The 15,555-nt window shown below is 40.3% G+C and overlaps 2 protein-coding genes across 2 annotated transcripts; one reads left to right on the forward strand and one right to left on the reverse strand.

The window, feature by feature from the left end:
- Positions 1-2,276: 2,276 nt before the first annotated feature.
- On the reverse strand, positions 2,277-5,203 carry LOC113198987 (olfactory receptor 7G3-like). The gene is made up of 2 exons (XM_077796583.1): positions 4,290-5,203; positions 2,277-2,406 (listed from the first exon to the last, which is right to left on the reverse strand). Exons 1-2 carry the CDS (start codon positions 5,201-5,203, stop codon positions 2,277-2,279), a joined length of 1,044 nt encoding a protein of 347 aa, XP_077652709.1.
- Positions 5,204-12,104: 6,901 nt separating this feature from the next.
- Positions 12,105-13,091, forward strand: LOC113198986 (olfactory receptor 7G2-like). Its single transcript, XM_026411867.2, has one exon. It carries the CDS (start codon positions 12,123-12,125, stop codon positions 13,089-13,091), a length of 969 nt encoding a protein of 322 aa, XP_026267652.2. The 5' UTR covers positions 12,105-12,122.
- The last annotated feature ends 2,464 nt before the right edge of the window (positions 13,092-15,555 follow it).

Raw genomic sequence — 15,555 nt, forward strand, 5'->3', positions numbered from 1 at the left:
GTTCTCTCCACTGTTTCTCCTCCCTCCATCATGGTGCCTTGCAAGTGAGACCCATGGCAGTTTTCTAGTAAACCCCAAATATATACCTACCAAGAAAGAAAATGTAGCTCTTTTATATCTTGTAGACTGAGAGTCCCGGACAAGCACATACAGAGGCAGGGGTTCATGATGGCCATGTAGCTCAGGGGTTGGCAAATGGCCACATAGCAGTCAAGACCATCACTGCAAGGAGAAAATTTTCTAAGACAGTAAAAACCAAGACAAAACAGATCTGGGAGATGCATTGTGTGTAAGTGATGGTCTTATTCTGTGCTTGGATGTCTACCAGCAACTTTGGAATCATGCTTGTGCTTAAGCAGATGTCATTAAATGAGAGGTTGGAGAGAAAGAAGTACATGAGGGTGCAGAGGTGGGAGTCAGAACTGATGGCCAGGATGATGAGCAGGTTCCCCAGGATGGTGACCAGGTACATGGACAGGAACAGGCTGAAGAGGAGGGGCTGCAGTGCTGGTCCTCTGTCAGGTCCAGGAGAAGGAATTCTGAAACAGCTGTTTGGTTTGTGGGTTCCATGTTGTAGATGAATCTTATGAAATTGATGGGATGAAAGGTAAAAATTAATGGACCAGCAGGTGCAGCTTCACCTAGGAACAGATTAGAATCACCTGGTAAACTCCTCCATCTTTAGATTTCAAGCCTCCAGAAGTATGAGTATAGACATTTCTATTAAGACACCCAGTCCAAGGTAATTGGTTATGATGCTCCTACCAACTAATATGCTCACCACCATCCCTGCTCAACACGCACAAGAACACCAACACATTTCAGAATATTTTTTAGGTCATTGCATTGAAGAAGCAGCAGATTTCTGCTGTGTAGGAAAAGTGGCGTCTCCTTGAGGAGAGTATGAGGCATTCCCCCAAGGGGTCTGAGAGTGAAGGGCTGTCTGCTAGCAGCACTCAGCTGCTGTGCTGATAAGCCCATCTCTCCTGGCAGGAGATCCAGGTGGCTCATCACATGCCTGTCTTGTTGGTTTCCCATGTGCATTGCCTATTTCTCCTCTCATGGAAGAATCAGGACCTCGTGGATGAGGGCACTGGGTAGATGGGGTTGTTGATCTGAGTGAGTCTGCAGAAGTGAGGCTCCCTGGGACTGTGCAGAAGGGCAGTCACAGCACCATATGATACCTCAGGCCATCTTCAATGCTGGTGAACAGAGAGGCCAGAATCAGCAGGACTCAGAGAGGCAGGGGTTCATAGTAACCGCATACCCAAGGGGTGACTGACAGCCATGTAGTCATCACAGGACATGACTTCAAGGAAACTTTTCTAAGGCAGTGAAAATGAAGACAGACCATGACTGGAAGAGACATCATGCTTAAGTGATGCTCAGGTCCTGTGCTCGGATGTTCCCAGCCTCTCTGGCATTATGCTTGTGTTTAAACAGATGCCAGTTAAGATGAAGCACAGCTGGGTATGAGGAGGACAGTCTTTTACAGGCATTGTTAAAATAATTTTCACTTCATTCCGTGACTAACTATCATGAACCATCCAGGGGCTGTGTGTGGACCACCGCACATGGAGCCTAGTGGATAGGATCATCTGGTGTCTGGGAATGACCAGTGGACATTTCCTCTGGTTAACTGCCCTGTCACATTATGAATTCCTATCCCACTCTGCCATGTCCCACACAGCACCTGAGATAGGTGTAACCTGCCAAGATGTCGATCAACTGCTGACAGCAAAATATCAGGAAGCAAGACTCATATTGAAACTTTATCCCTGCCTGTGATGCATCCCCTTAAATAAACCACTAGAGCCATCTTCTTTTGTCTAGCTCCAACTCTTGTGTGGACTGGATCTATCAGGGGCTCCACTTTTGAAAATATATTTCTGACTCTTTGTCTTTTGTTCTTCACTAATTATTTTAGACTTTAAGTTCTCAGGTGGCTTCCACCCTCCTCAGCAGGAAGAACTCCCCAAGAAGATGCTGAACATTGCTCCCTATAAGTGACCATTTAACAATTTTCATAATTATCTTTCATTAAAGTCTGATGTAGCATGAAACCATCTCAAATATGTTACAAAAAGGAAACATATTTATTCTTGTTTTACTTTCTTTTGGACCCCTAATTCAGGCTTCCTGGAATTTACACAAAATTTGCTTATGTATAAAAGTTCCTGTGTCCATGTGAATTGAGCAAAGCACTGTCTATTATTAGTTAAAAAAATAATTTCTTCCTGGGGCATTGTCAAAGTCTTTGATTTGTAAGTTTTATTTTAAAGGACACAATTGTACATCTTTACAGGTGCAGTCTGATAATTTATTTCATGTGTACATTGTATAATGATCAAATCATTCATGGGGAAATCTAAAACATTGATCTCATAGAAATAGAGAGTGGAATAGTACTTGCCAGACTCTGGGGATGGCAGGGAGGAGGGAAAGGTGAGGAAGTGTCAGTCAACAGGTGCAAGGTTTCAGGTGGAGAGGAGGAACAAGTTCTGGTGTCTTATTGAAGTATGGTGACTGTGGTCAATAATATTACATGCTATATTTCATAGTAGGGTCTTTGAAAGCAGAGAACATGTATTACCATATTTATAACTGTGTTTAAATTCATCTCACAGCTTTTCATTTTCACAGATCAAAATAAAAGTTCAGTCACTATACATCATGTGCATTGAATTTGAAAATGCAGCATAATTTAAATGTGTTAAGAATATTTTTTAAAAATATCCTCCATGTAAACTTTTCAGATTGCATTTGTCTATGGGTAACTGTAGAGAAACCACAGATAAAGAGCTCTGGACTACTGTGTTTTTATCATATATGAAATGGCAGACATGATAATTCACTTGATGACTATAATAATAATTTCACATTGCATACTTTAAATATATACAACAAAAGTAAGTGAAAGGGCTACTCACATACTTAAGAGATAATTACATTGTGAAATCATCATGTGTCTTACAAATATGTACAGCACTGAAAATGAACTCTTGACACACCATAATGTCAGTAAATCTCCAATACATCAGGATGAGTAATAGAAGGCACAGTACATAAGATATAATTCAATTTTTGGTACTAAGAGGATTGAACTCAGGGTGTGCTCTTCCACTGAGCTACACCCCTGGCCATTTTATTTTATTTTTTTTAATTTTAAGACAGGGTCTCTCATCAAGTGGCCCAGGCTGACCTAGAACATTTGCAATGCTTCTGCCTCAGCCTCCTGAGTTGTAGTCATTACAGACTGTGTACCACTGTGCCTGGCAGAATTAAACTTGTAACAAGCTAAAATGCAGGTAGAATTGTGAATCATATCATAGGTCAAACACATGAAATGCTGCAATACACAGCAGCTAATACACAATTGAATTTTAAGAGTGGACAGACACTCAGGGAGAGGTATCATGTCAGAATATGGCACCTGCAAGCAGTCCAGACATCCAGTGACCATGCGGGGAGCCAGCAGGCGGATGAAACTGGCTCACACAGAGATAGAGGGACTCCAGGGTGCTGGGCATGGAGATCCATAATTAACTCTAATTTATTCAAGATGATTATCTTGTTTGATCAAAGTTGAGTGGCATTTTTTTTTCTTATTTGAGAGAGCCATCCTCCTGGATAGAATTCTAAATTTTTATAGCGACCTCGAATCTGTGAGTAGACAACTCAGCCCAATTTCCTGGATGAGAAGCTGAGTGCAGTATGTATTCTTGGTGCTGTGCAGGCAGAATACTTATCAGCCTCTGAGCTGTGGCCTCAGAGAGGGTTGACAGGCAGCAATGCACAGCTGCTCTGTTCTGTGGACAACTCAACAGAATTCTGTCTGGATAATCAGTTTTCAGAGCCCCAGTGAGAAAGATCAAAATGTAATTGGGCTATTAAACTGGTAATAATGTCAGGAAGCCACAGACATAGAGCTCTACATGGGCTGAGATGAAATCTAGTCCTTCAGTAACACCAAGATCTTTCCTTCACTCCTCCCTTGGACCTGCTCCCTCAAACCTTCACCTGAGAAATATCCCCCAATCACTACAGGAAGAATCCTTTGCTTATGTTCTGCTACTGAGAAAGAGGATCAGTGGATCAAGGTCACAAAGATCACAGGTGTTTTCAAGAAAAGACAAAGTCAGTTTTCAGATTGAAGATGAAATATCCACAGCATAAGGGAGTTTAATTATGGTAGCATAAGGATGTGATGTTGGAAGAACTCTCCATTAGTCTTACCCAGTATTCTTTCATTTGACTCCTTCTACTGTCTCAAGAAAGGAGATGTTCCAATGAGCTTCCTCAAGGCCTCCTTCATGTCTCTGTTCCTCAGGCTGTAGATAAAGGGGTTCAGCATCTGAGGGACCACAGTGTACATCAGTGAAGCTACTGCACTCTTTCTGGTTGAATCTGTCACTGCAGAGCTAATGTAGACCCCAAAAGCTGTCCCATAGAACAAGGAGACAACAGACAGGTAAGACCCACAGGTGGAAAAGGCTTTATGCTTTCCCCCAGATGATGGCATCCTCAGAATAGAGGAGACTATTTTGATGTAAGAGTAAATAATCCCAAGGAGAGGAACACCACCTAAAACGCTAGTCACTACATATACCAGGATGTTATTGATGAGGGTGTCAGAACAGGCCAGCTTGATGACCTGATCAAGTTCACAGAAGAAGTGGGGGATCTCCAGGTCTGTGCAGAAGGACAGTCGCAGCACCATCAGACTGTGCAGCAGGCCATCTGCCATGCTGATAGTCAAGGACAAGAGAATCAGCAGGACACACAGGCAGGGGTTCATGATGGCCGTGTACCTGAGTGGATGGCAGATGGCCACGTAACGGTCATAAGCCATTGCTGCCAGGAGAAAGTTTTCCATTCCAGCAAAGATCAGGACAAAGCAGACCTGGGTGAGGCACCCTGCATAACTGATGATCTTGCTCTGTCTCTGGATGTTCACCAGCATCCTAGGGACTGTGCTGGTGCTGAAACTGATGTCAGTGAGGGACAGGTTGGAGAGGAAGAAGTACATGGGGGTGTGGAGGTGGGAGTCAGAGCTGACGGCCAGGATGATGAGCAGGTTCCCAAGCACTGTGACCAGGTACATGGACAGGAACAGTCCAAAGAGAAGGGGCTGCAGGTCTGGGTCCTCTGAGAGTCCCAGGAGGAGGAATCCTGAGACACCTGATTGATTTTCTGGTTTCATGTTCTGAGGAGGAGGATGGGGAAAGTAAAGGTCATGAAACCAAATGGGTGTACAAGGATCCCTTATTTTGAAAGGCTTTCACATATACTTTGTGAAGGGAGTATTACCCCCCTCCCTCCTTCTCTCCCTCCCTCCCCCTCTATTTTTCTGACCTACTCTCTACCACACTAGTTGATTGTTCAAAAATTTTAATTGCCCATTCTTTTCCACATTGTAGCAATGACTAGAAACAAAACAGACAGTCATTATTGGCCTTAAACCCTGAAAATATCCCAAGCCTCAAACCAGCAGGAAAATCAATAACAAACTCTAGGTAACCCAAACCATGTCTGTCAGGATTTCACACACCTGAGTTAGATTCTGGTTTTAGTGCTGGGTTCACAACCAACAATAAGTTTTCCACTGTGTGATTATACAGGTCCTCATCTGTATAATGGGAGCCATGATGAAGCTTGGTGGGAATATTGTGAGGATGTGCACTGAGGAAAGCTTCAGGGACAGGGCTGGACATGAGACCCTCTTGATCTTGGTATTGTTACTTGCTTCTGCTGTGGACATGACCAGACTGCCGGCACCAGTCATAGTAGATGAGAAGTGATGGTTGGGACAAATGTATAAGGTGACAGGATGATATATACAGAGAGAGATATATAGATATAGATATAGATATAAAATATATTTTATAAAAAATCAAAAAGTTATTATCATCGCTATTTTTTAACTTACTTGAATTTTGTTATGGTACATGTGTCTTTTAGGAAAATTTTCTCTCTTATTCATTTTCTATTTGTGTTGCTATATCCAGGTTTGTTTATTTTTTATCTAGACTTATTGTTATATATACATGAGATATGAGATATAATCATTAAATATCATTCGTGTTCATTGAGTGGTTTGCTTTTCCTGCTTGTGCATATGTGTGAGATTCTCAGGGGGAGATTTCATAAACTCACTCTTCCCAGAAATTTGCAATTATCAACTAAAGATGTGGAATTAATTGTGGTATTTTCATACATGGACATAGCGTAATTTGGCACATTTCATTCCCCAGTACTTTCCATTCTCCTTTCCTTCACCCTGTCTCTACATACCTTTTCTCTACTCCACTGGTCTTTATATTTTTTGAGTTTCCTTGTTTTATTCCTTTTTATTCTCTCTAGCTTTGATGTATTAGAGAAAACATTCCGTCCTTGATCTTATGAGCCTGGCTTATTTGACTTATCATAAAGTTCTCCAGTTTCACCCATTTTCTAGCCAATGCCATAAATTCATTCTTCTCTGTGGCTGTCTATTAGAGTATCATCAAACAGAAAGTAGTGTCAGCCAGGTATTTGCTCTACAACAGGGGTATTATGATCCAGGAAGGAAAAAGTAAAAAGAAACTGGCCATGTACTTTTGACACTTGTCAGATAACTTAAAAGAAAGATTGGGAAATTCTAAAACATCCTTCAAAACTGAGCAAGAGTGGCTGGACTTTAAGGTCAGAGGAGGGCATTAGTAGAATGAAACTTACTCAGATAAAGGTGCATGAGTAGAAGGAAACATGGAGATGACAGAGAACCAGGAAGACACCCCACAAATGACCCAGTTCTGATATTAGTTGACAGTCAAAAACCTGCCATTATGGGGAAGCACAAGCCAGTAGACTTCTTATTACCTGGGTGACAACACTAAGGAATGACATTCTGTTCCTCCTGGGATATGAAGGAGAAAGATGAGCACTCTGTTCTCAGGGAACACAGAGAGATAGTGCAGTACCTGCCTCCTGTGCAGATATGATGGTCCTGAGACCAGAGCCAGGTGAGCTGTTTCTCCCCTGGGCAAAGTGTTGAGTGGGTGGTCATGGGCAAAATGTTAGCCATTTCTGTGACACTTGGGGCTTCAATATCCAAAGCTCCTAATTAGTCAAACTCTGTTTAGTCTTATGCAATCATAGGGCAGCAGAAATCTTTAATGAGCAAACCTGAGTGATGGAGAGCTTTGCTTTGGCTGATTCTCCCACATGGAGAGGCCAACCAGATGCCTTCTTCCCTCTATCTGTTCAGGCTCACCTCCACTTCAAGAACCTTGCACCACTCAACACACCTCCCTTCTTTTGTTGTATTCTATTCTTCTTATTTTTGTATATTCAAGGAAACACTGACCTAATAACAATACTAGAAAAATGCAACATTCAAGTTGGTAAATATAGCTCATTTACATGGGTAGACATATACATTACTTCTATAAATTTATGTGATAAAATAATGAATGTATGATAAAAATTCAAACTCTGAGAAGCAATACTATGGCCCATGGAACATTGATTATGCTTATTATTTTGCATTTTACATCAAACAGTTACTAATATATTACATGCAATCAAATGCAAAAAGGCATTTTTGTTCTTATTCACAACTTTATTGAAGTGTGATTGATATATAATAAGGTACATATATTTAAAGTATGTACTTTTATTTATATGCATGTAAACAGAATTTAGTATATATAGATATAGACATGTAGATACATGTCTCTATATATATGCATAGATAGATAGATAGATAGATAGATAGATAAAAATAGATTTGATGGATCACCAAAATCAACAATGATGCATCAATCTACAGCAAAAATTTCCTTCTGTCTCTTTGTCCATTTTTTCCATGCTAAAAATTGATCCCATGGCTCTCACATCCTAGATAAGTATTGTATCACTGAGTTACATCTCCAGTTCTCATATTCCTTTGTAAAACTCATTTCTGTTTTTTGTACATCATACTTGTTTTTGGACACAACACCTTTCTTATGTCTCTAGTTTGTTACTTATTTTCCTGAGCAGTATTCCATTGTTTGGATGTTGCATGCTTTGCTTATTCATTCACCTGCTGTTCATAAATGATTGGGATGATTACAAACAGCACTGCTATGAACATTCGTGTACAGATCTTTTTGAAGACATGTGTTTTCATTTCTCCTAGGTAAATACTGAGGAGTGAAATGAATGAGTCATGAGATAGAGATATGTTTAACTGATTTGGAAGGAGCTAAATATTTATCACTAACTATTCTTTCCTGTTCTTATACTATTTGTTCTTTAAATATTAATTAACATCTATCTCTTCAGATTTGAGAAGTACTTCTTTATAAAGGACATACTTAAGAAGTCTCAGCAAAGATCCAAATTCAATAGTTTTGGGGTGAGATCAAGGAATCTGAATGTAGTCCTCAGATGATCCACCTGCGCAGGAGCTCTGGGGACACCAGTGAAGAAGTTCTGTAAGACAGAATGAGAGCTAAGCATGGAGCTGTCCACCAATTGTGGTGCTGAACACTTTTCCCTTTGCTCTCCCTGCACCTGCTCCAATGATGGTCTATCTGGGTACTCTCCTGATTCTCCTGTGAGACGTCACAATTCCATTATTTTCATTTCCACACCTACAGAGATGTGTTCGACTTATGGATGGTCTTCTTTTGCTTGTAAAAAACTCATGATCCTTAATCCTTCCAGCTTTCATTTTCTTCCATGTTTTTCCATACTGAACACTTACTCCAAAAAGTAAAGTTTTTCTTTACAGAAATTGGTCTTCCTCAAAAAGACAAATTAAAAAGGTTTACATGAAAGCTCCAGTGATCACTAAGATACATTCTAGAAATCTAATACCTAAAAATGTTACTCTACTAAATATTCTCCTTCAGGCTTCATTTGTGTCTCTGTTTCTCAGGCTGTAGATAATGAGATGAGGGACCATAGAATACAGCACTGAAGCCACTGCAGCTCTCCTGGCTGAATAAGTATGTAAAAAGCAAAAGTAAATCCCAAAAGTTTTCCATGGAGTAAGAAAAACAAAACAAAACTAAGAGAGGAGACATGTAGGTGGAAAAAATATTTGTATGTTTTGCAAGATGATGACATTGTTAAAAGAGAACAGACACTTTGAGTACATAAGAAAATGATCCCGGAACTACCAATTGATATGAAAGGCAAAAATAAATAAATAATAAATAATTAAAAATAAAAAATTTTAAAAAACAGAACAAAATGTTACTGATGAGGGTATCAGAACATTCAGGCCTAAGAAGAAGTGGGGGATATCCATATCTGTACAGAAGGACAGCCACAACATCATCAGACTGAGCAGCATGGAATCCGAGGAACTAGTAGTCAGAGAGACTAGGCATTTGTATACAGAGTGAGAAGCTCATAATGAACATGCACATTAGTGAGCAACAGAAGGCCCCTATAGTAGTCATGGGCCATTGCTATGAGGAGACAATTTACCAAGACACGAAACCCAAACAAGGAAGATCTGATTGAGACACCCTGGGTAGGTAATTGTCTGAGTCTGCTTGCTTGTTCACCAGCATCTTTGAGATGATGCATGTGCTTAAGCAGATGCCAGTAAAGAAGAGGTAGTATGGGGGGGGGGTTGCAGATGAGAGTCAGAACTTAGAACCAGGATGATGATCAGGCTTCCCAGGGCAGGAAGGTCCATGAACAGGAATGAATGAAGAAGAGCAGCTACATTTCTGGATATTCTTTCAGTTCCATGAGAAGGAATTCTGAAACAGCTTTTTGGTATCTGGGTTCTATGCTACTGATGAATCAAAAGCATAGGTGGGCAAAATTAAAATATACTCAGTGATACCTAACACTAGCAGCATCACCTGGGGACTTGTAATGGGTGCTGATCATTGTAACCCACTCAATCTACTGATGGTAATTTCCAGAGATGAGATCAACAATCGGTGACTTTACCTCTCTCCCACATGCTAAAGTTGGAGAATTGCTGGTTTACAAACACTATCTCATCTCTATTGTGAATTCAAGTGAACCTTTAAATCCTTCCCTCTGCTTCTCTCTTTTCATCCTTTTTCTCCCTCACTTCTTTCTCAGTACAAACCTATTCAGCTCAGTATTTTTTTGTTCAATATTAACACCCTTATATGTTGTACCAAATTTTGAGAAGTTAATTAAAAGGCATGTCTTTATTTTTTCATAATTATTTTACACTTTCAAGCAAGCAGGAATAAATGCAACAATAAAATCACTTAACCGGGTCTCATCATTAGGAAGGCATGTTCCCTGAGGTTGAAGGTGCATACAATTAAAAGAAAAAATCACAGTATATGTTCTCTCTTTTGCCTTGGGAACTGAGTACTGGAAGTTCTGTGCCCTCAGTAGATGCCAAAATGTGGTACATTTTGTACCAAATATCTTAATCATCCTATTGTGAATGGATCCTAAATTCTTATTAGTATGTAGGTCTCTTTGTGAAAACTGATTCTTCCCTATAACTTCTAGCAAACTCAGCCCTAGAGCACCCATAGTTGGCCTTACCCATGGTTTCTTCTTTCCCAGTTGTTAGGAGACAAAGAGATTGGTCATGAAAACCTCAGACCCTTTTTTGTCTTGCTTCTTTCATATTTGGGGGGAGATTTAGATAGGAATATGGAAATTATGATGTTTTTTAACTATGCTAAGAATTATTTCAAGCAATGTATCATTAATATGACTCCTTGAAAATAAAATCACATTTTCATAAGGCCAGTGTAAAGTTCAGATAAAATTCAATGGTTGTTAGTATACATTTATAAATTCAGGAATTATGGGTGAAGAAGATAGGCATTAATTGCTCTGATGAAGGAGGAAAATCTGTGTTAGTTTTTTCAAAATAGTACAAAAAAGAATAAAAATGAAATATTACAATAAAAGAAAATTGATGGTTTGAAAGAAGAGCAGTTTGTATGAGATCAGCAAAAGTAAAACGCTGGGACACACCCACTTTAACTGACTTTTTTCTATGAATTTTGCTGGATAAATGCCATCACAGAAGCAGCAATGCTAATACAAACCATTACATGGTTCTCTTTCCTTATATCCAAAAAAACATCCAAATATATATATATATATATATATATATATATATATATATATATATATTGTTCTTTTTTAACTACAGGAGATTTCAAAATGTGGAGTAAATTATATAAAAAAATTTTGGACTCACCAATAAATAGCTTTTGTACTCATCAAAAAAAAAAAAAAAAAAGAAAAAATAACCTAGTGGGAGAAAAACTGAAAAGCATGGGCTTATAAAATTGAGAATATCAACACTTTGTTGATTCTCAGAAGACAGAGAGGTCTTGTTCTTTGAAGACTCATACTCCTGGGATTAAATAGCTGGTCTAATGAGGAGCTTTGGATATTGAGCCCCAGGGACACAGAGACGGAAAAGTCAACCTGTGACCTCAGTCAACAGTTCTGCCCATCCAGGAAGCAGCACCGGAGACTCTACCCAGAGATGAGCCTCCCTGACCAGGGTTCCATTGGCTCATTCAGTCTGCCCCCATTTCTTGAGGACATACTTTCTGTGTTCTGTACTCAGGTAGGATGCTTAACATTATCCTTCTTGAAGACAATTAGGGAACAGAAGGCCTCTCAGAAAGTACCTTGGAAATGAGGACCAAGATTTCATGAAAATTTTATTCTATGGAAGCAGTGAGGACAGGGTATGCATAAGATTTTGAGGAACCAGTGCCCTGGGCCATTCTTGTCACCTGTCTTTTTTTCCCCATGACCCCCTGCCACATACATTCAAACTAATACTTACACAGGTCCTATTCTTCCAGAGCAGAAGGCTACCCCTCATCAAACATAATGACTATTACAAAGGATTTGGATATTTACTTGTATTGTCAGGCTTTATTGGGCAGGAAGTCTTTGAGTGGGATAGTTGCAAAGGCTATCATAATCAAGTACCCCAGCTGGATACATATTAAAAAGAATTTCTTTTCTCAATGTATGGGGAGGTGATTTTCAGAGACTGGGGTGTCTACTGTGGTTTCCCTAACACATCTCCATGTTACACAGATGCTGGTGTTCTAATATTTTTCTCATCTTTTCACCACTTCTTTTCCATCAAATTCGTCAATATCATGAAATACAGAAACCACACAGCTGTTTCAGAATTCCTTCTCCTGGGACTGACAGAGGACCCAGCCCTGCAGCCCCTCATCTTCAGCCTGTTCCTGTCCATGTACCTGGTCACCATCCTGGGGAACTTGCTCATCATCCTGGCCGTCAGCTCTGACCCCCACCTCCACACCCCCATGTACTTCTTCCTCTCCAACCTGTCCCTCACTGACATCTGTTTCAGCACCACCACAGTCCCCAAGATGCTGGTGAACATCCAAGCACGAGATCAAAGCATATCTTACACAGGCTGCCTCTCCCAGGTCTGCTTTGTCCTGATTTTTACTATCTTGGAAAATTTTCTCCTTGCAGTGATGGCCTTTGACCGGTATGTGGCCATTTGTCACCCCCTGAGGTACACAGCCATCATGAACCCCCACCTCTATATCTTTCTTCTTCAATTCTCTCTGCTCATCAGCACTGTGGATGCCCTCCTCCACACTCTGATGTTGCTGCGACTGTCCTTCTGCACAGACCTGGAGATCCCCCATTTCTTCTGTGAACTAGCTGAGGTCCTCCAGCTGGCCTGTTCTGACACCCTTATTAACAACATCCTGGTGTTTGTTGCAGCCTGTGTGTTTTCTGGTGTTCCTCTCTTGGGGATCATTTTTTCATACATTCACATTGTATCCTCTGTCTTGAGGATGCCATCATCAGAAGGAAAGCATAAAGCCTTTTCCACCTGTGGGTCTCACCTGTCTGTGGTCTCCCTGTTCTATGGGACAGGATTTGGGGTGTACATTAGCTCTGCAGTGGCTGATTCCCCCAGGAAGACTGCAGTGGCTTCAGTGATGTACACTGTGGTCCCTCAGATGCTGAACCCCTTTATTTACAGCCTGAGGAACAGAGACATGAAGGAAGCCTTGGGGAAGCTCATTGGTAGGATAGCATTTCCTCCAAGATGTGTCATCTGCTTTGGACTTCACTTTTAGAGAAAGTTGTAGTGACAGGATTCCTGGTGATCCAGAATGTCTATTGTTTCTATTGCTACATTCTTCTAAAGTAATGACACAATGAGTAGGTACATTTTAACTTGGTTGAAACCTGAGTTTACTTTGTATCAAGCTTTGTGATTTTTAAAAGTCATTTTTTTCTGTCCTTAAATACAATTTCATTGCTTGGGTTCACAGGAAGAAGAGGTTAAAGCAGGGTTTCTAGTTTTAGCAATGTTTTTGACACACTGATTTTGGGACAGGTAGCACAAACTGTAGTCATATCTAGAAAGGGGTTTTCACCAGATCATGTAGTTAGGTCTCAGGGAATCTCACCCTAGATTGCATGCTATTGTGAGCCAATGGAGCGAACACTGTAGGGGGATGAGTGATGAAGGGGGAAGGGTTTTACCCCTCCTGAGCTCACCCAGGACTGGTTCTCCTTAAGTTCCCACAGTGATAGGAACAAATTCAGGTGTCATTTTGGACATGATGCCAGAGGCAAAAAAAATCAAGATTCCTCCCACTTCATGTGCTGATATTTAATATTTCCATGCATCAACCAGACTGCATTTCTGTGGTGGAGGGGATGGTGGCCCTTCAATTAAGACCAGATCTGATTGCACTCACTTACACTTATCTAATATGACAAATGGGCAAATGTCACCTCTAGGATGAAGGGGGAAAGTGATTTTCAGGATAGGAGTTTTTCCTGGAGTGTCTTAGTGGACCCTAAATATAAACTCACGTTTCCTTATAAGATAGACAGAGGGGAAAAGACCCAGAGAAACGTGGGAGGCACTGTAACCCTGGAGATGCAGATTGTACGAACTGTCAGTGTCTGATCATTTTCCTGCAACACTCACATTTTCAATGGACTATTGTACATTTTCATCATCATTGTAGATGGCACTAAGGTTCCTTGTATAACAGGAACAGCTGCTTTGCTGTTAATTTACACTTTTTCTGTAAAAATATTGAACCAAAATATAAAATTTCAATCTATAAACTTGTGTGTGTGTGTGTGTGTGTGTGTGTGTGTGTGTGTGTTGAGGGAGAGAAAGAGAGAGAGAAAGGAACAAACTCTGATGTTTGGAAAACTTCACAGTGAAATTCTAAAAATAAAATAAAATCTCAGCAAAATGATTAGTGCATTTGATTACGGGGACTATATTAGAAAGTTATGTTTAAAATGTACAGACTCAAATTTCACTGAATCCTAAATACCATTAAACCTCCATGGTTGCATTTTATTATATATTGTATGTATTGCCACTTGTATTAATATGTATATATACATGTATTTATAAATACATATCCATATGTGTGCCTATCTATCTTATTTTTTATGTGAGCCATGGTGTCAGACTTCCTGATTTCATGTGTGACTCTAAAGACACCTACTGAAGGGAGGCAGAACCTAGTACAGAAGGACCCATGTCCACATGTGAATGGTGCTGGTGATGGACATAAGCAGAAAGATGGGAGGGACATAATGACATACTCATGGTATCTCAGGATGAGGATTTGGCCAACACCAAGTTAGGAAAGATGTGTTAAGAAAGGAGTTGATGTGTCTCATGTCTCAAACTACTGTCTCAATAATCTTACATTGCAATGATTTCACTGTCAGTGAGTTCCCCGATAAGACACTGGATTCAGTATTGGACGTCCCTCAACCATTACACCTTCTGACGTGCCCATGCATACTTGGCTCAATGGTTTCTTCTTTCTTTGAAATCCTCTCTTTTTTGCTCTTCCAACTTCAAAAGCAGCCTAGGGACAGGTAGCACAAACTCAGGCTGCAACAACAAATGTTTACTTCTTTTCTCCAGCTTTTTCAAATCCCTGCATATTATATTCTTTCTCTCCTCTGGTTTGGAAAGAAATTGTGTGCAACACATCACAAGAAATAATGTTTCATTCTAAAGGGATAATTAAAAGCCTTGGCTCACGTAAACAGTAGCCATGACACCTGGAAGTTTGGGGAAGTTGCTCTGGGCCTGTTTTGATGCTGCCACATGCTCAATACAACTGTGTGTGCAGAGGGCTGGAGACCTTGAGAGCTGAGGGACATCTCTGATGCTCTGCTCAGGTGGATATCAGGAGGCGGGTGATGGATTCTTAGTGACTTCAGATTCGTTCATCCAGTAGCATAATAGGTCACCTTACATGATGGCAAAGAATGAACTCCAGAGTCTGATATCATGATGTCAAATGGTCGGGAATTTCTCTTTAGAAAAGCAAAGGATAATGAAATCACATTATTTGCTGGCAAATGCATGGAACTAGGAAGTATCATACTGAGTGAAATAAGTCAAACTCAGAAAAATCAGTGGTCTAATGTTTTCTCTCATAGATGGAAGTAAGAACAAGAAAGGGGAAATAGAACGATTACATGAAAACTGATGAGAGACCAATAGAGTAGAAGAGGGACGGAGAGAGAAGGAGGAGTGGACAGCGT

This window comes from Urocitellus parryii, chromosome 3, assembly GCF_045843805.1.
Source record: "Urocitellus parryii isolate mUroPar1 chromosome 3, mUroPar1.hap1, whole genome shotgun sequence".
NCBI lineage: Eukaryota > Metazoa > Chordata > Mammalia > Rodentia > Sciuridae > Urocitellus > Urocitellus parryii.